The sequence below is a fragment of the Schistocerca americana genome, chromosome X (genome assembly GCF_021461395.2).
Source record: "Schistocerca americana isolate TAMUIC-IGC-003095 chromosome X, iqSchAmer2.1, whole genome shotgun sequence".
Lineage (NCBI taxonomy): Eukaryota > Metazoa > Arthropoda > Insecta > Orthoptera > Acrididae > Schistocerca > Schistocerca americana.
This window is the reverse complement of record NC_060130.1, coordinates 1,001,013,010-1,001,040,882: the sequence shown is the minus strand read 5'-3', so window position 1 is coordinate 1,001,040,882 and position 27,873 is coordinate 1,001,013,010. Positions and strand designations below refer to the sequence as shown.

At 39.8% G+C, this 27,873-nt stretch overlaps 1 protein-coding gene across 2 annotated transcripts in view; it reads right to left on the bottom strand.

Moving 5' to 3' along the window:
- Positions 1 to 27,873, bottom strand: part of LOC124554772 (ER degradation-enhancing alpha-mannosidase-like protein 1) — a 206,606-nt gene that overhangs the window by 55,477 nt on the left and 123,256 nt on the right. The window contains exons 5-6 of one of the 2 annotated variants that reach the window (XM_047128419.1): positions 22,685 to 22,847; positions 11,568 to 11,688 (exon numbers count right to left, since the gene is read on the bottom strand). In XM_047128419.1, the coding sequence (XP_046984375.1) occupies positions 11,568 to 11,688; positions 22,685 to 22,847 (284 nt within the window). Of the gene's footprint in view, positions 1 to 11,567; positions 11,689 to 22,684; positions 22,860 to 27,873 lie in introns of both variants that reach the window. The other variant, XM_047128418.1, reaches the window with a different exon arrangement.

Below are 27,873 nucleotides of genomic sequence, written 5' to 3'. Positions count from 1 at the left end.
TGCAATTTCAACAACAAAAAGGCCTTGAACTGAGTCAATGTGAACTGGAACCCGTTATCCAGCACAGGGTGCAACATGCCCCTCAATAACAAAAATCCTCTCAAGGGCAAAAATGGTAGTAGGTGTAGTGGTGGATGATGTGTGCCACAAATGGAAATTAGGAGAGGGCATCCATCACTAGCAACCACACAGCACTTCAAAATGGCTCTGCAAAACTGATGTGGACCCTATCCCAAGAGTGTTCAGTTAAGGACCGTGGTGAAAAACTTGAGCTGGACACACTTTATCATGCGAGCAGGCATCGATGCCTGTCCAGTAAACGTGTTGCCTGGTCAATACCTCCATGCACGTCATCCTTCAATGCAATGTGTAAAGGAGCCAGAGGATGCTGGGCTGGAGTGAGATTCAAATAATGACCTGGCAGACATGAGTCTTCTGTGGCCAATGTAGAAACTCCATATAGGGTATTGACCCAGTAACGTAACACAAAATAATTGTGAAATGTGGTCTGGCCAACACTTCTGGACTGCCAACGACCTTGCACACCACTTTTAGATTAGATTAGATTAGATTAGATTTACTTTCATTCCAATTGATCCGTAGTGAGGAGGTCCTCCAGGATGTGGAACATGTCAGAAAAACAACAATACATGACAAATATTTACAACTAAAACAAATAAGCTAATGTACCATTCCACAGGTCCCAAGTGGAATGATCGTCATTTTTTAATGAACACTAAGAGTCATTTTACAAATACTATTGCACTGAATTTAAAATAAAAAAGTTTTTTATTTATTTATAAGGTAAGAAACATGTAATACAACTACTGTAATACTTATTTACAATGAACACATTACTGCACTGAAATGGTGCAGAAGTTAGATTATACTTACACACACACAAGCACACACACACACACACACACACACACACACACACAAATTTTCAGTGAACACATTACTGCACTGAAATTGTGCAGAAGTTATGTTGTACTTATATACAAATCAGTTGGTTTTCCTAAGAAATTCATCAATGGAGTAGAAGGAGTTGGCCACCAATAAATCCTTTAGGCTTCTCTTAAACTGAATTTCATTGGTTGTTAAGCTTTTTATGGCTGCTGGCAAGTTATTGAAAATGTGTGTTCCTGAATAATGCACACCTTTTTGTACAAGACTAAGTGACTTTAAATCCTTGTGAAGATTATTCTTATTTCTAGTATTGATTCCATGAATTGAGCTGTTGGTTTGAAAAAGTGATATATTTTTAATGAGAAATTTCATTAAGGAATAAATATATTGGGAAGCTGTAGTTAGTATCCCTAGTTCCCTAAACAGGCTTCTGCAGGATGTTCTTGAGTTCACACCACATATAATTCTTACTGCACGTTTTTGTGCCCGGAAAACTTTAGCTTGGCTTGATGAATTACCCCAGAAAATAATCCCATATGACATTATGGAATGAAAGTAAGCATAGTATGCCAGCTTTTTCATTTTTATATCCCCTATGTCTGACAAAATTCGCATTGCAAACAGAGATTTGTTAAGACGCTTCAGCAGTTCTGTGGTGTGCTCCTCCCAGTTGAATTTATTATCAAGCTGTAATCCCAAGAATTTAACACCGTCCACTTCTTCTATCTTCTTGTCATCATATGTTAGACATATACTCTTGGGACACCCCTTACAAGTTCTGAACTGCATGTAGTGTGTTTTTTCAAAGTTTAGTGACAAAGAATTGGCTAGGAACCAGTGATTAATGTCCACAAATATTTTATTGGCTGATCTTTCTAAGACTACACTTGATTTGCTATTTATTGCAATGTTTGTATCATCAGCAAACAAAACAAACTTGGCATCTGGTAATGTTACTGATGAAAGGTCATTGATATACACAAGAAAAAGTAAGGGCCCCAAAATGGAACCTTGTGGGACCCCACATGTAATTAGTTCCCAGTTGGATGATGCCTGATAGCTTGATACATGTCTCTTTCCTAATAACACCCTTTGTTTCCTGCCAGAGATATAAGATTTGAACCATTTTGCAGCATTTCCTGTTACACTATAATATTCTAGTTTACTTAAAAGGATATTGTGATTTACACAGTCAAATGCCTTTGACAGATCACAAAATATACCAGTTGCCTGCAATTTTTTGTCTAATGAATTAAGTACATTTTCACTGTAAGTGTAGATAGCCTTCTCAATATCAGAACCTTTTAGAAATCCAAACTGTGACTTTGACAGTATGTTATTTGAGATAAGATGGTTATAAAGACGACTGTACATTACTTTTTCGAAAATTTTTGAGAATGCTGGCAACAGTGAAATTGGACGGAAATTTGATGCTATTTCTTTATCTCCCTTCTTAAACAGTGGCTTAACTTCAGCATATTTCAGCCATTCGGGAAATATTCCACTGATAAACGACTGGTTACACAGATAGCTTAATATGTTACTTAGCTCAGAATCACATTCTTTAATTAACTTTGTTGATATTTCATCATACCCACTAGATGTTTTTGATTTTAAAGATTTTATGATGGACGTTATTTCTGTTGGGGTAGTGAGGGTCAAATTCATATTATGGAAGTTACTTGAAATGTCTGGTCTAAGGTAATCCATAGCAGCATCTACCGAACCTGACAACCCCATCTTTTCAGTAACAGTTATAAAATGTTTGTTAAAAAGTTCTGCAACACTATACACATCTGTCACCAATGCATCATTTACTCTTAATGCTATTTGTTGCTCTTCATGTCTGGTTCTACCGGTCTCCTCCTTCACTATATCCCATATTGTCTTTATTTTGTTATCTGATATGACTATCTTTTCCTTGTAATATATTTGCTTTGACATCCGTATTACAGTCTTTAATATTTTGCAGTATTTCTTATAATGTGCTATAGCATCAACATTGGAAATGTTTCGGATTGACAGATACAGTTTTCTTTTTGTTTTACAAGATACCCCTATTTTGATGCAATAAAGATAGCTGACATTTCACATTGACTGACTTAAAATTGGGTGGAGTTAAAATATCTGCTGACAGTTGAAAATTCTTAACCAATGGCTGTTTATGTTGATGTAATAAGCTGGAATTATGTTTTTTGATTTCTTTCTCAAACTGAAGGTTTGTCTCAGTTCTAACCTCTCTTAAAATTTGTTTTCTTTCTGTCCTCCCTACCCTAAAAAAGGGTCTTCTCTGAATCCTATAACCACTGGTATTTTACCACTCATGACAGTGCCTCCCCCCTTTAACTTTCTTGCTATTTCCCCAGCCAATTTACCCTTCCCCTTCCTGTTGAGGTGAAGGCCATGCCTAGTATAATCCCACCTACTGATAGAATCAACATGAACCACACCAATGTGTGACCCCGCACCCGACATGAGCAGCCGTTCCAGCTCCAAATTAACTCTCTTGACAGAAGAGTTCAAATGAGGTCGGTCATGGCGCCCAAGAACAGATACAAACTCAACACTGGTATGCCTCGATGCTGATGCAATCTTCGCCAGGTCACACTCTACGCTGTACCCAGGATCTCTGTCAATACTGTTACCTGCCCCTCCCACTATAACCACGGTGTCTTCCTTAGTGAAATCTTTGCAAAGTGATCCTAAATCCTCTGTCACCTGCTCCAGACCAGCACTAGGTTTAAAAAAATTGGTGACCTGGTATTCTGATCCTAGTTCATCCTGCAAGAGTTGGCCAACACCTCTTCCATGGGAACTACCTAACAACAACACTTTCTTTCTCTTTACTGATTTCCCTACATTCTTACTTTTCAATTTGCTGCTGAAAGTTTGTTGTGCCCTGTCTACACCTGTAACTGCTTGAGGCTCACCAGCTTCTAACTGAAGCAACAGGTCAAATCTATTTTCCACATTCACCATAAAGCTGTCAGACAAAGTTCTAGGCCTGTTCCTCCTGTTGCCTGTTGCCACTTCCCACCTCTCTTTACCCTTCTCCCTCCTTAACCTGTCAAGATCTCCCCTGGCCTTGTCTAACTCAGCCTGAAGGGCAGCAATTTTCCCCTCCTGTTCCAGTATCTTCCTATCTCTACTACAAATCCTACAAAACCACTGATGAGTCTCATTTACTTCCCCTATTCCCACGCCACTACAGTCACCCACATGGAAAAAACTACAGCACCCATCACACCAAAGCCCCGACCTAACAATTCTACGGCAAGTCAAGCACTTTTCACTCATGATAAACGTAATAATTTATTAAGAATAAGTCAGTTAAATTACAGATAAACACGAAAATATGGTTACACAAATTTGGCCTATACGCAACTGTGTGTAAACAAAAACAAAAGTGCAAAGTTTCTGAAACAACAAGTTAAACTTTACGCTACTTTCCGGAAATGCTAGTTAAATAATGAAGAGGTACGCTAAGTTAAATTGCTGGAGAGAGCAAGGAACAACTAAACGAAATTCTATAGATTTGCTGCAGCAGAACGTAAACAGAAAATACGACTGTACGGTCTTTTCGCGTTTTCTGCTATATTACGTAAAGAGAAATGAAACCTTTAATGGTACACTTAAACGGCACACTAATACACTTATTTACCACGTAATCAGTACTAATCTATGTGTTTTATAATCTAAAATAACTTATCTTTACGAGAACACCAAACCTCGCGCTAGTCGCTTGGCTGCAGGGCTGCCAACTTCTGGGAATTAATTCAATGCTGTTTACAGCTGTTGATCCAGGGCAAAAGAAACACTTTCCTTGTGATCGAATTACATGTTGGGGCCAACAGGGAGGCAGGACAAGGGCGTCTGTGTTGGCATGTTTGGAAGTAGAGCAAAAATGGATTTTAGTAATGATACTAACTCAAAAATACCGTTCAGTGCTGCAGACGCTGTGCCATTGTATCTGGGAGCTTAGACCAATGTCCGAACGAGGAAACCAAACATTTGCGGGCAGACAGCAGGTGAAATTTGTTGCCATACAAACATAGACAAAACTTCTTGACTCCAGTAATGATTGTAAAAGCCTCCTGCTCAATTTGGGAGTAGCTGAGCTGTGCAGCATTCAACGTTTTGGAGGCAAAGGCAATTGGCTGCTTTAAACCATTTAACAACTTGTGGGACAAAACTGTCACATTGCCTTAGTGAGTTGCCTCCATCACAAATGTTAATGGCAGATCTGGCATATATGGCATCAGACAGAGCCATCTTGAGCCCCCTTGAAAGTGCTAAAAAGCCTGATGACAGCTGACTGACCACACAAATCTGGTGCCCTTCTTGTGCAGCTGATAGACAGGAGACAGTTTGCATCAGTTGAGGAATGAACTTGACATAGTGCATGATTTTCCCCAGAAATGACTGCAACTTTTTAAGGTTAGTGGGGGGCTGCCATTTTCATAAACAAGCTGAAGTGTTCACACATGGGAGTGATACTCTTATGGCTAAATATGTGCACAAGATATTTGATGTGGGGGCAAAGAAACTGCACTCTTCTAACTGACAGCATAAAAAATTTTCCTGGAGCCATTGAAAAATCTATTCATGATTCTTGTAAAGTTTCCCGTGTGTTGGCCCTGTAACAATATCACCCAAATAGTTAACAGTGAGGAATACTGTGAAACAATTGTTCTAAATAATTTTGGAAAATGGCAGATGCAATCACTACCCCAAACAGTAGGGAATTGTACATGAATAAGCCAAATGGTGTATTTAAAACTAGAGACTGATGGGAAGCGTCATCAAAGGCAGTTGGAAATAAACATCCTTTCATATTTTTTTGAATAATACTGGCCTGCTGTCAGTTTAGACAACGACTCTTGTGGGTGAGACAGGCAATAAAGATCGGTGCTAGACTGAGAATTAATAGTAGACTTAAAATCGCTGCAAATATGTAATGACCCATTCTGCTTTTAATGACCACCATAGGGGCAAAGCTAAGGGCAGTATCAACTTACTTCATCAAAATATCAGGGGAATAAAGAATAAAGTAGATGAGCTATTAGCATGTTTAGATGATCTCAAAAATAAAAATGAGATTGATATACTCTGTCTGTCTGAACACCATGTAACTGTGGGGATAGATACTGTCAGTATAAATGGGTATAACTTAGCATCTTTTAGATCTAGGATGGATAAAGGAGTAGTTGCCATTTTCATAAGAAAGGGTATAAATACAGAGCTGTAGAAGTAAGCAAATTTTGTGTTGATCAGCACTTTTGAGGTTTGTGCATGTGAACTTCAGCTAGGTAGTATTGATATTAGCAACAGTGTACAGGTCCCCATTAGGAGACTGGGAGCTGTTCATAAAAAAGTTTGACTCCCTATTATGCTGTCTGTCAGACAAAGAGAAGAAGTTATTAACCTGTGGTGATTTCAATGTTAACTTCCTAAGTAATTCTGATAGGAAAAGTGAACTAGAAGTGTTATTAACAACATGTAACTTAGAATCAGTGGCCAATTTCCCTACACGTATAGCTCAAGACAGCAGCACTGTAATAGATAATGTATTTGTACAGAAAGAGGATGTAAAACAAACACATGCTTTCCCTGTGGTAAATGGATTATCAGACCATCATGCACAACAGATTAACTTATAAAACCTAATGGGGTGTTCAGTTCACAAACCATGAAAGTGAAAGTCTGAGGTTGCTCAACCCGGTATCTACAGAGCACTTCAGAGTGAGTTTAAGAAATGTCAATTGGGGAGACGTATATAATGAGCCAAATGCTAATGATAAATGCAACATATTTCTTGATAAATTTATATTCCTTTTTGAACATTGTTTCCCAAATAAAATTACTGAATGTAACACCACACACTTTTCAATGAAATCTTTGATTACTACAGGTATGAAAGTGTCTTCAGAAAGAAAAAGAAAACTGTATGAGACAGCAAGAACTAGTAAAGATACAGAAGTAGTTTTACACTATGAAAATTATTGTAACATACTGAGAAAAGTTGTAAGGAAATCAAGAAATAAGTATGTAAGAGAAGAAATTAACAAATAAAATAAAATAAATATAGAATGTTGTTAGAAGGGAGACAGGAAAAGTAACCACTGGGGTAGGTAGCATTACTATGAAGGAGAAAGAGACCATCCTAACCAACAGTACACAAGTAGCTAATGTATTTAACAACCATTTCTTAAGTGTAGGAGAAAAAATTGGTGAGAACAGTTCAAAAGAAAAAGCCAGGCAGTACATGGAAGAGCCTGTTTTGAAAAAATTTAGTCAGATTAAGTTTCACCTAACAACCTCTTGCGAAATAAGTAAAATTATTAAATCTTTGAAAAATAAATGTTCTGTTGGAGTATATGACATCTCTAATAAGATATTAAAACAACGTGGAGCAATTACAGCTGATGTTCTGAATCACATATGTAATGCATCACTAACTCAAGGTATTTTCCCAGACAGGTTAAGATATGCCATAGTCAGGATTGTCTACAAAAAAAGGGACACCACAGATGTCAATAATTATCGGCCAGTATCCATGCTTACAGCATTTTCAAAAATCTTTGAGAAAGTAATGTACTCAAGAGTGGGTAGCCATCTCAACAGTAACGGGATACTTAGTAAATCACGGTTTGGATTTCAAAACTACGGTTACACTGAGAGAGCAATATACAATTTCATTGTCCACATAATAGAGTCTTTAAATAGTAAAATGTCACTAATAGGAATTTTCTGTGACTTGTCCAGAGCATTTGATTTTGTGAACAATGACATTGTGTTACAGAAATTACAATTCTATGGCATAAATGGAATAGCATGTGAGTGGCTTAAGTCATACCTACAGAACAGGAAACAAAAAGTTTCTTTATAAGGGTGAAGTGATTTATTTAAATAAGTTTGCCACTTCATCTAACTGGGGTGAAATTACATTAAGTGTTCCACAGGGTTCTATCATTGGTCCCCTTCTGTTCTTGATATACGTGAACGACATCCCTGAAACAAGAAGCTGAAATGACACTGTTTGCTGATGATACAAGCATCATTATTAATCCAATAAAAGAAACTCCAATTGAAAATGATGCAAATAAAGTCTTTGGAAAATTCATTAATTGGTTTTCTGCAAATGGGCTTGCTCTAAACTTTGAAAAAACACAGTACATCTAATTTTCTGCTGCAAAAAGTACAGTTCCTTCAATAAATATAACACATCAACAGATGTCAGTAGACAGGGTAGAGCATACTAAGTTTTTGTGTGTATATATATGGATGAGAATCTTACTTGGGAAATTCATATTTTGGATCTTCTAAAGCGACTAGATTCAGCAACTTTTGCAATCAGAATAATTGTCAACTTTGAGGACGTAGAAATTAGTAAGCTAACATACTTTGCATACTTTCACTCTCTGGTGCCATACGGAAGAATATTTTGGGGTAACTCAACATTTAGACTGCTCGAAAGAAAGTGGTTAGCATAATGTGTGGGGTTCATAGTCGCACATCTTGTAGGACATCTTTTTCAAAGATTGGGAATTCCTACAACAGCCTCACAGTACATTTATTCACTAATGAAATTTATTCTCAGCAACATGGATCAGTTTAAAAACAACATTGACATTCATGATTATAATACCAGAAAAATGAAAGACTTACACTACCCTTTACTCAACCTATCTTTGACACAGAGGGGGGTAAAATATGCTGCTATAAAATTTTTTGACAAATTACCAGATGAAATAAAATGTCTGACAGACATCAGTAATAGCTTCAAAAATAAATAGAAATCATATCTCCTTGACAACTCCTTGTATACCATAGATGAATTCTTGAATAGGAATAAATAAATCTATTAATATAGTATATGCATGTTGTGCTATTTAAGGGAATGGGATAAATAGAAATATTAATCTTTAACACTGTATTGTAATATATATTAAAAATCTTGTATCATATGTGCATTTCTTGTGCACTTGACACATTCCACACCATACTAACTAACTAACTAACTAACTAGCCCATTGACTGGTGGAAACTGGAGAAATAATGCCTTGGTCCTGGAGCAATGCGACTATCACCCGAACAGCCGCATGAACTGCAAGCTTGGCAAAATTCACATAACACTTCAGAGAAATGCGAGCCGTAAAGTTACAAGCACATTCGGGGATTGGTTTAAGTATCTCTTTACATGAAGTGCACATGGCATCAAGATCAGAAAAAGGCACTGTGGTTGGCAATAAATTAACTTGGTTCTCTACTACGACCCAAAACTGGTAAAATCGTCGTAAGCCGGAAATGTTAGTAGCATTCTGGAACCACACCACTAACAAGGAGAGGTCCCCACGGGTAGGAATGACTTTCTGAAACCATCGTATGGCGGTGTCGGTTAGGGATCCCAGGTATCCCATGCTGCAGGCTTTCATCAAAGTGAGTGCCTTGTTCGAGAGTAATCAATGACAGATAATTTTGCGTGTTACTCTAGGGCCTTATAATCAACACAGTTACTTCAAGTGGTCATGTAGTGTAGTGGTTAAAGTATGTAGTTGATACGATGAAGGTGGTGTGTTCGAATACAGGTAGAAGTGACTTTGATCATTATTTTTATTCTGTTAATTGGTTCAAATGTATTTTTTTATTTCTAATTCTTTGCCATATCATTTTAATGTTAATACTATCATTTTAATGTTAATACTATAATTTTTATTTGCTCTCATTTCACTTTTGTAGCACTCATTCTACATTTTGAATCTTTGTCCATGTGATATTAATTATTCTTACTTCATGTGGTGCAATATTTAATAGTTCAAAAATACCTATTCCTTGATTTAACAACAAAAGGTAAAATATGGTATCAATATTCATACTGATTGTGCAATAGTCACAAAAATTTATTTTTTGTTGAGATGTGTACATTTTATTGGATGGTAATCATCATACAAACAAGTAAAACAAATTCTTCGCATGCCACAGAAACAATATAAACACCATCTTTCTACATTCACATTATTTCTTCAACAAATTCGAAGGTAAGCAAACTTCAGTAACATTATGAAACACTGTTTCTTCATGCCAGGCATAGTGTATCATATTACTAAAAGCTGGTGCACCAATGAGTTGAATGGATTTTGACTGCAAATTCATATTTAGCAATTCTGCATTTATCTTTAAGTAATTCAGATGTGCTCTTAGTGTTTTTATCAGATTTTTCACCTAACAATAAAAATATACATCACATGGCTGACGTGGGAGATAGTGACTGCAATAACATGGATGAAAATATAAAATGATAGAACAGAAGAAATTAAATCAAAGTTAATACATATAAATTATTAATATCCCAAGTAAAAAGGGTCCCAATGAAGAATGAATGATAGAAAGAAAAAGTGAGAGCAAATAAAAATGTAAATACGATGATCAAATTGACACAGCAAAGGATTACAAATTTAAAAAAATAAAATAATAATAATAATAATAATAATAAATAAAAAAAATAAAAAATATTAAAGTAATTTCAATTAAGATTTAAAAATAAAAATTTAGTATCCTCTGATTGAATTTGAAACGACCATCTTCAGCAGCTCAGCTATGTGCTGTAACCACAATGTTACACCACTGCTTGAAATAACTTTGTTACTTTTAAGGTTCCAGAGTAACATGAAAATTTTTTTCCATCAATTATTTGCGAACAAGGACCCAGTTTAATGAAAACCTGTAGGATGTGACACCTGGGACCGTAACCCACATCACTCGTGGTTTCAAAAAGGCCATCCCCTACCTGGGGGCCTCTTCCTGTAAGAAGATACTGGGCCCATTGCAGCAGAGGCTAACTGAGCCTGCTCACTGATTAAAGACATTGCAGAGCTGTCGTCTAGTTGGAATTCCACTGACTGGACGATTCGCATCGGGTCCAATCTGAGCCTCCACGGTAGCACGGAAACTGCAGACTCTGCAGCCGTAATGAAGCAGACAGCAATGTCGTCCTCAGGTCACAGCCGAGTATGCAGTGAACAGACCACTCGCCGACACACGACGGCCATGTAACCACTACTGCCATAGGCCCAGCCGTCCGTCGCACGGTGTTGGCATCCACTTCTGGTGTGACTACTGCTGCAGTCAGGGTCGGACGGGAGATTCTTTGACGTACATTGTGGTGCTGAGGAGGGAAGTTGATTCTGCCCCACCTGATTAAAAAGAAGGGTAAACCAATGCTGCTGCAAAGGGAGCAGAAGAATTGATGTAAGAAAAAGGAAAAGGACACCAGTGATCTGTATGTTTGTGAACTCGAGTGAGACTTAGAAGCAGAATTAGAGGATGAGTCAGTGACAACTAACAACTCTGGAAAACTGAATTTCATTTGAAAACACATGCTGAGCTGCAGAAGCAACCTTGAAAGATTTATCAATTTTAAGCACTTCATCCAAGACTTGCATCAGACTTGGTTGCGACCCCTTCCCCCTCCAGGTTGTCGTGTGCAAAAATAATGATGAAAACTCCAGTCTCCCGACAGCATTACACATTCTGTGTAACAATACTGAAACTGCGTAACTGTACTTGCCATCTACTTAGCAATTACTTTGCTCCAAGATTTATTTCTTGAACTCCAAAAGAAAAGAAAAACAGAAAAATCTTATTTTTTGTGAACTGACCTGCACACCAGCAAAAGCAGCCTGAAGTGAGTCAATCCAAGATGTCTGTATAGCACCACTGTACATATCGACATTTACGTAAAGTGGATGGTCACCGACACCTCTATTGCAATGAGGACGCCTGGAAAAATAAAAATATGTTTATGTGATTCAGACTGTGAACTAGTAATTTTTAAGGTCAGTAGAATTAAGTCCTCAGAAGCAGTTTTGGGATTTGTAAGACATTGTAATTTTACATGTAATTTCCAATACAAACAAATGAATTAATGAGCCTAAAAGTGTTTGTGTTATGCATATAAAGGTGGAAAAACAAGCCACAAATTACACTGGTCAACACTCATTTTCTTGCCAAGGATATTTGAGTGGCTTTAGGATGGGTTAGTGATGCTGAGGACGAATATAGCAACCATTTATGCAGTTTGGCTCTAGTTTTTGAGATAATGCATGATTTATTCAAAAAATTAGAAAAAATTGCTAATACTGAACTCGAGCGCTACAAACTACAATGAAAAAAGAAAATAATCTTTATAAATAGCTTCTATGAAAACCTGATAGGCATTTGTCCACGTATAAAACATAATTGAAAAGTTTCTCTATAAGTATATCATTTTCCGTCCATGACGAACCGCTTCCTGCACGCTTTCCTTTTATAGGTCTCTTCAGAACAGTCACGTTGCAGATTCCAGCAATAATCTGCCATCATATGCCTGTCCCATCTTCCTTTATATCTTTCCTCTATTCCTTTCATATCTTGATGGAACCGCTCTCCTTGTTCCTCACTGAAATCACCTAGATTACGAGGAAATCGATCCAAGTGGCTGTGAAGGAAGTGCAATTTTATGCTCATGTTAGCTCCTAAGTTTTGAAAGTTAGTGAGCATGTTTTTGACCAGTTCCTCGTAATTGGGAGCTTTATGATTGCCCAAAAAACATTTTACAACAGCGAAAAACTGTTCCAGGCCGATGCTTCAGTGACAGTCATGACACTTGTAAAATTGGTATCGTTGATGAGCCTGCGAATTTGAGGACCATCAAATATTCCTGCCTTAAGTTTTTCACTACTGAGTCCAGGGAACGTATTGCAGATGTATGTGAAGCAATTACCATTTCTGTCTAAAGCTTTGGTGAATTGCTTCATTAGTCCTAACTTAATATGTAATGGTGGAAGAACAATCTCGTCCCTACTAACCAGAGGTTCATTAATGATGTTTGCTTCACCAACAGCCATATGTTCCCTTGGAGGCCATGTTTTCTGCTTCCAATGTTCGTGCTTTGCCCTACTATCCCACATGCAGATAAAACATGGGTGCTTTGTGTATCCACTTTGTTGTCCAAGCAAGAAGTTCACCATTTTCAAATCAACACAAATCAACCACTGGTGCTGCATATACTGAATTTTCTGCAGAACCATCTTGATGTTAGCATATGCTTCACAAAGTTTTGTTGAGTGGGCAATTGGAATAGATGCGTAACGATTGCCATTGTGTAGGAGAACACATTTTAAACTTCTAGTGGAACTGTCTATGAAGAGACGCCAGTCCTCTGGTCTATATTCCGGCAGCCCCAATTCAAGTAAAAGTCCAGGTATATTGCTGCAATACACTATAACCTCTTCTTGGTTGAAGTATGGAAGAAGGTTTTCTTCTCTCGTCCGGTAAGCTGTTATTTTAACATTTGGATGAAGACAGTTCTTTTCCTTAAGCCTGGATGCTAAGAGTTCTGATGCTTGCTTTGAAAGATTGAGTTCTCGTATCAAGTCACTGAGCTCCTTCTGGTCGAACTGCTGGGGTTGTGTCTCACGTCCTTCGTATTCCGAACCACTACTTGTACATTCCTCGCCGTGCACATCATCATCTGATGATGTTAGCGTGGGTAATGTTGTGAAGGTTGGTACAGGAACGTTGTTGCTGTGCACCACCAGTCTTCTTGCTGACTCCAAATCAGGATATTCCCACTTTCGTTTTTTGAACCTATTAAAACCTTTCACATTAACAATGCAAAAATAGCAATCATCTGTATGGTTCTTCTGCTCTCGCCATACCATAGGCACTCCGAAGTTTAAGCTTTTCCTTTTTCGTTTTGTCCACTGCCGTAAGCACTCCACACAGCATTTACAAACTTTATGGGGTGCCCACGCCTTGTCTTGATCTCCAAGTTTAATTCCGAAATATGCCAGATACGCTTCCTTCACAAAAGGAGTGATATTCTTCCTATTCTTTTGAAGAACGTATTCACCACAAATGTAGCAGAACTCATCTGGATGGTTCACGCAAAGACGGCGTGAAGAACTCACGTTTTCCTAAAACAAAATTGCACAAATACTACATATTATGCAGAACTTATTTGCATGTCAATCACATCCAACAAACATCATTAATTTTTTTTGTGTGAAATGAATACTCACCTCTTATTTGCTACGTCACGATGAAAAGGTTCTATCTCCTTGAAGCTGCACTGCACATGTGTGTGACTTTCGACCATCGCCATTTTTCTTGTTTACACTGAACGCTACCTATCGGCTGTTGCGGGGATTACCTCGGCCAACAAATGAATGTCGAGTACCGCCGAATTCAAATCTGCACAACCCTCAATATCTTCAACACACGCACCGCACAACAGGACTGAACACATGCTGACAGTGTGATGTTTGCATGATGTAATCCTCAACCACACAGATGCACTCCCTGAGCACAATTGTTTAATAAAGATATGGTACAATATCACTAATTAAAAAACAGGTAGCAAATACATTACACCATATATGGACCCTGCAGTCGATATTATCCACATGAAACTCTCATTTCCACAAATAACCTATATCTCAAAAACCAGAGCCAATTTGGAATAAGTACAAATATACTCGGAATGAGTATCATAACAATATCCCATTTTCATTCAAACTTCCCTGGCAACGAAAAAAAAAAAAATTATTTTGTAGAGCTGTGTTATAGAACCAAAGAAAGAGCACCTAATTAAATGTAAACATACGAACAACCCTCTGCCCCCACTTAACCCTTCATCCCACACTCTCTTCTGATTTTGTATAAAGAAAATGTTTTGGAGACTATTTTACTCTTAGTGTGATGGCTGCCATAATAGAATCTTCATTGTCACATGACACGTAGTGACTCATCAACGATTACAGTTGTATGGCTACATAAGTATACATAAAAACAACATAAACACATGTAAAAAGATAAGCACACACATGCCAGCATGCTACAACATAAAAAGTTAAATAGGTGTTATACTTCATCCTCTTTCTTAAATTTTTCCACAGTGTTATAACATTTTCTTTTTAAGTATTTGTAGTGTTTGTTTCTATAGTTTATAAATATGGGTGTATATAAAAAGTAAAAAGAACATACCTCCATTAAAAGGACATGGACAGACACACACACACACACACACACACACACACACACACACAAAGATCATACGTACAGATGAGAGGAATCATATTTCCTACTTGCCCTCATTTATAAAATCTTCCACACTTAATAATATTTGCTTTTTAAATATATTTCAATGTTTGCTTCTGTGGTTTCTAGCTTCCACTCCTTAAACAATGACTGTATTTTATTGCTAAGCTTCAAAGCCATGTAATATGGGACATTTTCAAATAAGCTAAGTCTATGACAAGGTAATATGTAATTTGATCTAGGCCTTGTTTTGTAAACATGTGTAAGAGATTTTCCTTCAAAAATATGTGGTTTTTTTTGTTCAAAGAGGAGTATTTAATATACAAATATAGAAGGAATTGCCACTAAGTGAAGTTTTATGAAAAAATGTCTACACAATTGCCTATTGTTTGTTTCCATCATAGCTCTGATGATTTTTTTCTGTAGCTTGAACATGCTGTGAAGGCTTGCTTTTTCAGAGCCCGAAACAATTATGCCATATCCTACAACTGATATAAAATATGCACGATAAACAATGTTCTTAACAATTAAGTCAGTTATTTTATTTAAAACATCCAATGCATGAACAAAACTGTTTAATCACTTCACTAAGCAATCCATGTGATCAGTCCAATGCAAGTTTTTGTTTACAGTAACTCCAAGAAATTTAACGGAGTCTACAGCAATCAGCCCTCTCCCCTCATAATTTAACTGTGATATATATCCAACATTCCCCCCTGAAATGTATGATTGGTGTTTCTGTAAGGTTCAGTTTCATAGCATTATTCTTTATTCAATTTGCAAGTACTTGAAGAGGTTGTTTTGTATTCTGTGATAGTTCTTCATTGCTTTTACAGCAAAGTATTGCTTTTGAGTCATCTGCATACAAGACCGTTTCTGAAGTTACCTTTAATGACATGTTTACGTAATAAAGTAACAGTAACTCTTCTAGTATGAATCACTGGGGCACACCTGCTTGAAATTCCTTTCGACTACAACAGGATTTCTCACATTTTTGTTGTATAATAAGACTCTGTTTCTGAGATAGATTCTCTATAAGCCATAAGCAGCCTTTTGAGAAACAACAGCTTATGGTTTATGGTATCAGTGATGTCACAAAATACACTGCGTATGCATTAAGTAACGCATATCCAGTGTTAGCGAGGCATTTGCTTACTTTAGTGATTAGTTCATTAACAGCGAGAACAGTACTTTGCCCCTTCCTACATACACACACACACACACACACACACACACACACACATACTGGTTATTAAAAATAATGTTTTTTTCTGTATTATTTTTCTAATTGATTACGCACTGTTTACTCAAATATTTCAGAAAGAAATGATAATGTTAATACTGGGCAGAAATTTCCCACCTCATTCTGTCTCCTTTTCCACAGATACATCAAACTTCTGCATATTTCAGACAGATGGGAATGCAGCCCTTATCAAATGATTGATTTATTACATGGCAGAGTTGGGGTGCAAATATTGTAGCATCCTCTTTTTATCATTTTTGCTGGAACTTCATCCCAGTCCACAAATTTAAGATTTTTATAAGGATTTTATAATGCTAGCCACTTTATCAGAGAATACATGAGTGAATTTAAACTCTCCACATCCGGGTTGCATTATTGGGATTTACTTGACGAGGAGAGAAATTATCAATTTTGCTAGAAATTGTGAAGTACAAGATGAATTCTTCACAAATCTGTCTCAAACTTATAACAGTTTCTCATCAATTTTTAATTTAGGGTTAAAATGTGTTGCTTTTCAGCACCTATTTCAGTCTTGACAATCCATCATACAGATTTTGATTTATTTATAGCACTTAAGATGAATTTATCGTTTGCCATTTGTTTCGCTATTTAAATACTTTGTTACATATTATTCTGTATTTGTTTCCATACACGAAAAACTCTGAATCACGGTTATATGTTTCTATGTGCAGTTTCCTCTTTCTAACGGGAAACAATCACTGAAAATACTTATGAATTCTTTCACTGAAAAGTGGTTGCGGAATGACCAGGAAGTTTGTTCAGTTTTGAGACAACTACATCACATTCCAATGACTAAAGTGCCTGACTTTTATTCCAATTTGGTAATGAGAGAAAGAGAGCCGAATGGTGTTTTATCTAAATTTAGCAACGAGATACAAAGGGTTAAATGAGTAACCCCGCGCGCCGCGGAGTTACTCGTTTAACCCTTTGTATCTCGTTGCTAAATTTAGATAAAACACCATTCGGCTCTCTTTCTCTCATTACCAAATTGGAATAAAAGTCAGGCACTTTAGTCATTGGAATGTGATGTAGTTGTCTCAAAACTGAACAAACTTCCTGGTCATTCCGCAACCACTTTTCAGTGAAAGAATTCATAAGTATTTTCAGTGATTTTTTAGTAGGTGCGCGCGCACACACACACACACACACACACACACACACACACACACACACACACACACACACACACACACACGTGTGTGTGTGTGTGTGTGTGTGTGTGTGTGTGTGTGTGTGTGTGTGTGTGTGTGCGCGCGCGCACCTACTAAAAAATCATAATCTCTCTTTAACTGAATTTCCCTTAATGTCCACCTAACATCCACTAGGCATTCTGTCCTCAACCTCGCTTTTCGCAGATTTCTACAGCGAATATTACCACATTTGGTAGCCTGTGCATTCTTTCCGTGTATATATAACTTCACGCACCTCCCCTTTCAGACAAAGACAATGAGACTCTGTAAACTGTTCAGGTACTAACCAGTGTACTGCACTGTCAAAATACTGTTTTGTCAGGCTATGCTGAGGCATGCCCACACCCTTAATAACATACGAAACCTGCATGAATTTTTCAGAATATACACACATCAAATAAAGTTTTGCTTCACCCCGGTACCCAGAACTTCTGAAGATAGACGCTGACTGTGGATATTTTATCACAGACACAGTCCCTTTGACTGTTCTGAGATGACACTAAACCCGGCCAAAGATGTAAACAACCATGCATGAGCAGTGCCTATTAGATCGAGGGTGTCCAACAGCCGATCAGTTCCAGTCATACCACCAGGAAGGAGATACAGCTCGTGTTGTCTGTATTTCAACCACACCTAGACGGTCAATAATGCAGTTCGATCACGTTCGAATTGCTACTTTGTGCCAGTAAGGGCTCTCAACAAGGGAAGTGTCCAGGTGTGTCTGAGTGAACCAAAGCAATGTTGTTCAGACATGCAGAAGATACAGAGAGAGACAGGAACTGCTGATGACGTGCTTCACTCAGGCCGCCCAAGAGCTACTACTGCAGTGGATGACCACTACCTACGGATTATGGTTCTGAGGAACCCTGACAGCAATGCCACCATGTTGAATAATGTTTTTTGTGCAGCCACAAGATGTCGTGTTATGACTCAAACTGTGCGCAATAAGCTGCATGATGCGCAACTTCATACCCGACATCCATCTTTGCAACCACGACACGATGCAGTGAGGTACAGATGGGTCCAGCAACATGCCGAATGGACTGCTCAGGATTGGCATCACGTTCTCCTCACCTATGAGTGTCGCATATGCCTTCAACCACACAATCGTCGGAGATGTGTCTGGAGGAAACCTGGTCAGGCTGAACGCTTTAGACATACTTTCCAGCGAGTGCAGCAAGGTGGAGGTTCCCTGCCTTTTTGGGGTGACATTATGTGGGGCCAACATACGCCGCTGGTGGTCACGGAAGGTGGCGTAACGGCTGTACGATACGTGAATGCCATCCTCCAACCGATAGTGCAATCATATCGGCAGCATATTGGTGAGGCATTCGTCTTCATGGACGACAATTCGCGCCCCCATCGTGCACATCTTGTTAATGACTTCCTTCAGGATAATGACGTCGCTAGACTAGAGTGGCCAGCATGTTCTTCAGACATGAACCCTATAAAACAAGCCTGCGATAGATTGAAAACGGCTGTTTATGGACGATGTGACCTACCAACCACTCTGAGGGATCTACGCAGAATTGCCGTCGAGGAGTGGAACAATCTGGACTAACAAAGCCTTGTTGAACTTGTGGATAGTATGCCATGACAAATACAGGCGTGCATCAATGCAAGATGATGTGCTACTGAGTATTAGAAGTACCAATGTGTACAACAATCTGGACCAGCACCTCTGAAGGTCTCGCTGTATGATGGTACAACATGCAATGTGTGGTTTTCATGACCAATACAAAGGGTGGTAATGATGTTTATGTTGACCTCTATTCCAATTTTCTGTGCAGGTTCCAGAACTCTTTAAACTGATGTAATGCAAAACTTTTTTTGATGTGTGTATTATGATAAGTGATACTCCACTCACCAAAGAGAAAAAAGGAAGTAAAGCTGGATTTCCACATGCAAAAGAAGTGCTGTCACAGTAAGAGAGCCAGTGGTGCCACAAGATATGACTTCCACACACAACAGTCAAAATAATATCAGCACTGTTTTCAGTATGACAACTAATTGATTCACTGTGCATGTTATGCTCATAAAGCTAAGAACTAAATAAGAGGAATACAAGTCATAAATATTGGATCCAAAAGTGGAAGGAAGAAAGGTAACAGTTTAATGGCTCAGCAAAAATGAGGTCATTAGATACAAAGCACAAACTCTGTTTGGGGAAAAAAATCAGCTGTGTGTGTGTGTGTGTGTGTGTGTGTGTGTGTGTGTGTGTGTAGGACGGAAACCAACACAAGGAAACTGAGAAAATCTAAGTCTAGATACTGGACAGTGACTAACCACTTCACCACTTCAGTTGGTCCCTATAGTGTATGACAAGCAAATGTAATGTGTGCACTAAGCTCATCTTAGAGTTCATCAGTGTGTTATACTTTTAGGAAGTCAACAGGTACTACATACAGCTGGTGTTTAGACATACATGTCCCAATAATTGGAGCTTACACCAAACCTTTTATATTGTCTTTAGCCTACAGGATGTTCTCTCATGACTACAATTATCAGACCTTAAATAATAACATGACAGATTAGATTGTCATTACCAGAATATTAACATACTGTCAAGTTCTAATTAATTGTAGACCTTTAAATTTCTTCACTTTTGGATGAAATAACCTGCTGGCGAACTAGGAATAGCCCTCTATGTAAGCAAAAAACTGAACTGTGAAGGAACTATCTGAATGGGATGGAAATCAATATTTGTGATGTGCATGTACAGAAAAACAAATTAGTACCATTTCAGAAAAATTGATGACTTATTCACAAGCAAGAGATTCACAAATTGAGCACTTCATTAATGCACTAGTCCACCATTGGCCCTTATGCAAGCAGTTATTCGGCTTGGTATTGATTGATAAAGTTATTGGATGTCCTCCTGAGGAATAGAGAGGGGGTTGGGTTGTTTGGGGGAAAAGACCAAACTGCGAGGTCATCGGTCTCATCGGATTAGGGAAAGATGGGGAGGGAAGTCGGCCATGCCCTTTCAAAGGAACTATCTTGGCATTTGCCTAGAGCGATTTAGGGAAATCACGTAAAACCTAAATCAGGATGGCCGGATTGAACGGTCGTCGTCCTGAATGCGAGTCCAGTGTGCTAACCACTGTGCCACCTCGCTCGGTCCTGAGGAATATCATGCCAAATTCTCTCAAAGTGATGCATTAGATTATGAAAATCCTGAGCTGGTTAGAGGGCACTGCCCATAATGCTCCATACGTTCTCAACTGGGGAAAGATCTCATGATGTTGCTGGCCAAGGTAGAGTTGGATAAACATGAAGGCAAGCTGTAAAATCTTCCACCGTGTGTGCACGAGCATTATGTTGCTGAAATGTCAGCCCAAAATGGTTTTCCATGAGGGGCAATGGAACAAGGAATATCATAAACATACCTCTGTGCTGTAAGGCCGCCACGGATGACAACCATAGATGTCCTGCTATGAAAAGAAATGGCATCCCAAACCATCACTCCTGTTTGTTGGGCCGTTAGTGGGCGACAGTCTGGTTGGTGTACCACCGCTATCCGAGGCATTTCCAGACATGTCTTCACTGGTCACTGGGGCTCAGTTTCAGGACTCATCACTGAAGACAATTCTACTCCAGTCAATAATGTCCCACATTGAAACATGTCTGGAGATGTCCTGGATAAGGGCGGGATACCAATCTGTCGCCCACAGCCCCGCACATGGAGTGACAACCTGGAGCAATGGTCTGGGTGCCATTTTATTTCACAGTAGGATCTCTTTGGTTGTCATCTGCAGCACCCTTACAGTGGTATGTTGATGATATTTTGCACCCTGTTTTGTTGCACTTCATGGCAAGCCATCTTGGGCTTACACTTTAGCAAGATAATTCCCGTTCGCACACGGGGATTGTCTTCAAACTTAACAAACCCTATCTTGGCCACCAAGGTCATTGAATCTTTTGCCAATTGAGAATGTTTGGAGCATTACAGTCTAACCAGCTCAGTATTTTGAAGATCTACCGTGCCAACTGGACAGACTTTGGCATGGTATCCATGAAGACATCCAACAACTGTATAAGTCAATGCCAGGCCGAATAACTGCTTGCAAAGCACCAGAGGTGGATGAACGCATTATTGACTAGCTGAGTCTGTGAAGCTCTTTCTCTCTAAGAAATTAACCACTTTTTCTGAAACGGTAATCATTTGTTTGTCTGTACATATACATCACATCTACACATTACTGACCAATTTGGATAATTCCTTGATGGTGCGTCATTTTGCTGTTAAGAGTGTATTATTAACGAATCAATTTTATACATTTACCTGCAATGTAACTTACACATAAACAAGCCTTACAAATAGATTTTACAAACTTCATTTACAGTTAGGGCAAAAATTTGTTGTAATATACTCTGAAGAGAAATGGCAAAATTAGAAAAATTCAAGAAATTTGTGAATAAAGTGTATAAATAGAATACCATGCATTTGGTAACTTACACTTTTATCTTTTTGCTATAATGATAGGAAGGGTGCTCTCATACAGCTTGAAATGCTTACAGTTTTATGCAAGTAAATAAATATGTCCACAACACAGAAGTTGGTTTGAACACTTTAATGCATTACCAGATACTGCCTTACTGGAGATACAATGTGTTTGACTTCATCTGGCGTTTGAACTGAGTTACCCATCTACTTCTAGGGTGACAATGAGTTTAGCATAGATTCTAAACTATGTTGCAGCTTGGTAGCTTTCAGGTACGCAAATTATTGCCAAACATGAAACTAACTATATATAACAACAAAAAAATCAACTGATCAAGAGGTACAAAATAAAGCAAACATATTTACAGATCAAGACAATTATAAGCAAGATGAAAACAAAAGCTGTGGTCACAAATCTAAACAGAATCATCACTGCATTAGAAAATCTGATATTTTTTTATAGAAAATGTGTCAGTGGTCATCATAGAGTTGCCAACAACTTCAGTAATTATGTTTTTATTGCCTGCTGCATATTTGAAGATACTACTGTAATATTCCATTCCAAGCTGACATAGTGTGTAAGTCAATAATAAAGCAATGTCAGTCAATAATAAAGCAATGTAAGTCAACACACAGGAGAACCCTTTGGTATTTCAATTTTTCTGAACTCAAAAACTGAATAATCCAGTGTACAATATAACTACAATACCAACATCAGATTTCACACTACCAATTAGAACAAGTGTTTTATCTCAGAATATATTAGTGAACACACAATAATAAAGGAACACAACTTACCCTCTGCGCATATATCGTTTAATGTTCTTGTAGGCCTCTGAAAACATGGCGTAGTCACTGGCATCACCAAACAGCACAAATGACTTCAGAAGGTACTCGTAGTACGAATCCAGCCCAGCACCGAGCCCACTCTGATGACCCAACCAGCGACCAGACTCTGCATCTATCACGTTGCCTGCATGTGCGACACTAGCGTTTCACATCTGGCAACATGCAGTTTAAAATCACTGCATGTGAAATTTAGGGGTGGGGACAACAAGCACAGCTGATATGTTGTTTCATATTACATCTCTCAACTGAAAATGAGAGAAACAACACCATATGCAAAACTGGCGGTATGTTTTCGAGCTTCCAGCCAAGATGAGAATTCCACTTTTGCACATAATATTTTGATGCATTACATAACCATCTTTTTCGAGTGCTGTGAAAAGTAATTTCATGCATGGTAACAGCACTTCCCAAATTCGGCATGGTAAGTCATTGAAATGTTGCGCAAAAAAATGTATTCATCACTCTAGGAAACCCAAATATACACCAACAATCAATTTTTTTTTATATATATATATATTCCTGGAAATTGAAATAAGAACACCGTGAATTCATTGTCCCAGGAAGGGGAAACTTTATTGACACATTCCTGGGGTCAGATACATCACATGATCACACTGACAGAACCACAGGCACATAGACACAGGCAACAGAGCATGCACAATGTCGGCATTAGTACAGTGTATATCCACCTTTCGCAGCAATGCAGGCTGCTATTCTCCCATGGAGACGATCGTAGAGATGCTGGATGTAGTCCTGTGGAACGGCTTGCCATGCCATTTCCACCTGGCGCCTCAGTTGGACCAGCGTTCGTGCTGGACGTGCAGACCGCGTGAGACGACGCTACATCCAGTCCCAAACATGCTCAATGGGGGACAGATCCGGAGATCTTGCTGGCCAGGGTAGTTGACTTACACCTTCTAGAGCACGTTGGGTGGCACGGGATACATGCGGACGTGCATTGTCCTGTTGGAACAGCAAGTTCCCTTGCCGGTCTAGGAATGGTAGAACGATGGGTTCGATGATGGTTTGGATGTACTGTGCACTATTCAGTGTCCCCTCGACGATCACCAGTGGTGTACGGCCAGTGTAGGAGATCGCTCCCCACACCATGATGCCGGGTGTTGGCCCTGTGTGCCTCGGTCGTATGCAGTCCTGATTGTGGCGCTCACCTGCACGGCGCCAAACACGCATACGACCATCATTGGCACCAAGGCAGAAGCGACTCTCATCGCTGAAGACGACACGTCTCCATTCGTCCCTCCATTCACGCCTGTCGCGACACCACTGGAGGCGGGCTGCACGATGTTGGGGGGTGAGCGGAAGACGGCCTAACGGTGAGCGGGACCGTAGCCCAGCTTCATGGAGACGGTTGCGAATGCTCCTCACCGATACCCCAGGAGCAACAGTGTCCCTAATTTGCTGGGAAGTGGCGGTGCGGTCCCCTACGGCACTGCGTAGGATCCTACGGTCTTGGCGTGCATATCCTACGGTCTTGGCGTGCATCCGTGCGTCGCTGCGGTCCGGTCCCAGGTCGACGGGCACGTGCACCTTCCGCCGACTACTGGCGACAACATCGATGTACTGTGGAGACCTCACGCCCCACGTGTTGAGCAATTCGGCGGTACGTCCACCCGGCCTCCCGCATGCCCACTATACGCCCTCCCTCAAAGTCCGTCAACTGCACATACGGTTCACGTCCACGCTGTCGCGGCATGCTACCAGTGTTAAAGACTGCGATGGAGCTCCGTATGCCACGGCAAACTGGCTGACACTGACGGCGGCGGTGCACAAATGCTGCGCAGCTAGCGCCATTCGACGGCCAACACCACGGTTCCTGGTGTGCCCGCTGTGCCGTGCGTGTGATCATTGCTTGTACAGCCCTCTCGCAGTGTCAGGATCAAGTATGGTGGGTCTGACACACCGGTGTCAATGTGTTCTTTTTTCCATTTCCAGGAGTGTGTATATATATATATATATATATATATATATATATATATACACACACACAAACAAACACAAACACAAAAAATTCATGCTTTCGCAACAAACTGTTGCCTCATCAGGAAAGAGGGGAAGGAGAGGGAAAGACGAAAAAGGATGTAGGTTTTAAGGGAGAGGGTAAGGAGTCATTCCAATCCCGGGAGCGGATAGACTTACCTTGGGGGAAAATATATATATATATATATATATATATATATATATATATATATATATATATATATAAAAACCATACATCACAAACACAATATCTTTCTCAAGTTTCTAAGTAGGAGAATGCATAAAAAATTGCTAAAAAATATTAGTCCATTTACTACTGGAAACTTTGCTACAAGTACAGAATGGAAGATGTAGTGAATTCTGCTTGGAACAGCAGGGTCACAATAACAGAAATAATGGAAGGTTAGAATTTTAACGTATATTAGTGACTGAGCATCAGCACGAATTGGGAACGAAATGGGCTATTATTTTGTTGTAGGAACCACTCCAGCAAATCTGCACATGGTATAGGAAAATTACAGAAATTATAAATCAGGATAACCACTTGGGTATTTAATCTATGCTCCTCTTAAATAAGAGCATTGGCTACGCACTGTACAACCTCCATTCATCAAGTTATTCAAATGTCGAATAGAATATGTGGGAATGTGCAAGTTTCGTAGTACTGCTGTGGTAAGTGAACTGTGTTGTGTTACACCTTCTGTGCCAAAGTTTCCCAAATGAGTAAAATGACAGAGTTGAAAACAGCTGGCATGATGTCAACGGGAAACTATGTTTTTATTTATTTGTTTCATTTTATTTAAATTAAAACATGAAATTTTTCTGTGCTGAAAGTCACATCACACCTGATATTATCTAATCTGGTCCCTACAAGGCTGTGAAAACCGATATCTCATGCTGGTTAACGGAGTAAAATATCTACTGCACAAAAGGGTGGGTCAAATCTAAAAACTGGAAAACCAGAGGGATAAAAAGAAGAATTCTTTGCACAGGGGAGTGGTCATGGGTCCCAGACCCAGGAGGAAAGCAAAACATTATAACTTTAAATAAAAACCACTTTTACAAAGTAAATTGAGGTCCAGTTCAACCATCCGTCAATCATCTGCTAACATTAAAGACAAGGGATTTGTAAGTTTATACTTAGTACAAAGGGCCAAAAGAAGAGGGCATTCCACCAATATACGTGATACTGACAGTCTGGCTCCACAACCATATTGTGGGGGTGGCTTGTTACGTAAGAGAAAGCAATGGGTGAGCCTAGTTAGACTGATGCGTAGATGGCATAGGACAGTGGACTCCTTTTGAGAGGAGTGGAAAGAAGACTGTAAGACTGCAGTAGTCTCCTTGATTGTGTGGAGTTTATTACTGAGAGCAGCAGTGCACCATATGTCACTCTAATTTTGGGCAAAAAGAGATTTGATGTGAATCCGCATATCTGCATCTGGAATCGTGAAAGGGAATGGGAGGGTAAGTGCCTGTCCCACAAGCCAAACGGTCAGCCAGTTCATTCCCCGGGATGCCCACACGACTTGAGACCCAGAGAAAGGCAACTGAGCAGGTGGCACGGTAATGGGCAAAGTGAAGGTCATGGATAGCAGAGACCAAAGGATAATGAGAGTAGCATCAGTCTTTAGCCTCCAGGCTGCTCATTGAGTTGGTACGTATTAAAACACTGTGGAGGGAGGCCTGAGTAACAAAATGGAGGGCCCTGTTAATGGCTAGCTGCTTTGCTGTGAACACACTACATGATCCCAGCAGTAAATGGTGTTCAACGCCAGTAGGAGATGTAAAAGTGTATCCTGGCTGATCTGTCGTTTTAGAACCATCAGTGTAGAAGTTGGTAGCACCCTGGAACTCTTCAAGGATGGAACATATGAGACACCGGAACACCACACAAGCACCAGAGACCTTAGGACCCTGGAATAGGTCAGTCCGAATCCGTGGTGAGGCAGAATCCAAGGAGAAGGGTGGGTGGGGGTGGGGGGTGGGGAGGGAGGGGTGGGGAGGAAATACATGGGGCACACTCCAGTGATTGGAGATGGAGATCCAGACAGATGGAAGTGAAATATATTACAACTGGCAATTCACCCGACAACAGGTATCAGGAGGGAGACATCCCTTGTTTGCAAAGAGGATGGGGTACACGGGATGGTCAGGGAATCTTCGAATGGTGACTGTGTAAGAAATCAGAAGTTGGCTCCATTGTATTTCTAGAGCAAGAATCCTCCCTTCTGCGAGGAGACTGTTGACAGCACTAGTGTGAAAGGCACCGATAGGCAGACGCATCCTGTGATGATGAACAGGGTCAAGTAGCTTCAGAGTGGAAGGAGCCACCGAGCCATAAACCTGACAACTGTAATCCAGTCTGGACAATACCAAAGCACGGTACAGATGGAGAAGAGTAGCATGGTCTGCATCCCAAAATGTGTGGGGCAGGAGGCAGAGAGTATTAAGCTTCTGCATGCATGTAGTCTTCAGGTGGCGAATATGGGGCAGCCACATCAGCTTTATTTCAAAAAGGCGGCCCAAGAAATGGGACTGCGCTATATCTGTGTGCTAGTCGCCTAAATAAAGTTCTGGATCAGAATGTACTGTAGGCCTAAGGCAAAAATGTATAACCTGCATTTTGGAGGGAGAAAACTGGAAGCCACTGTAAAGGGCCAACGCAGAGGTGCATCAGATAGCACCTTGCAGCTGGCATTCAGTAGATGCTACCGAGTGGGAGCTACACAAGATGCAAAAAATTGTAGACATAAAATGCCAGGGTAACCAGAGGTCCAACAGAGGTTACAAGGCCATTGATGGCGCCAAGGAAGAGTGCGACACGTAACACAGAAGATGTGGGATACCGTTCTTTTGAGTCCGAGGAGTGCTGAATGAGGTGCCAACTCTAACTCGGAAGAGCCGAGGGAGGTGGGGGGGTGGGGGGGGGGGGGGGTGGATAAAAACTTGTGAATAAAAATAGGAAGGGGAAGGGGCCTTGAAAGCCCCAGTCATGGAGGGTGTTAGTAAAAGCCTGTTGGATTGCTGTTTCCAATCTGAGTAAATGGTCAGTTGTAGATCATCCTTCCCAGAAGACACAATGGTAGGGTGGCAAAAGGCACCGAGATTCGAGTACCCTACATAATCTGAAGCTGACG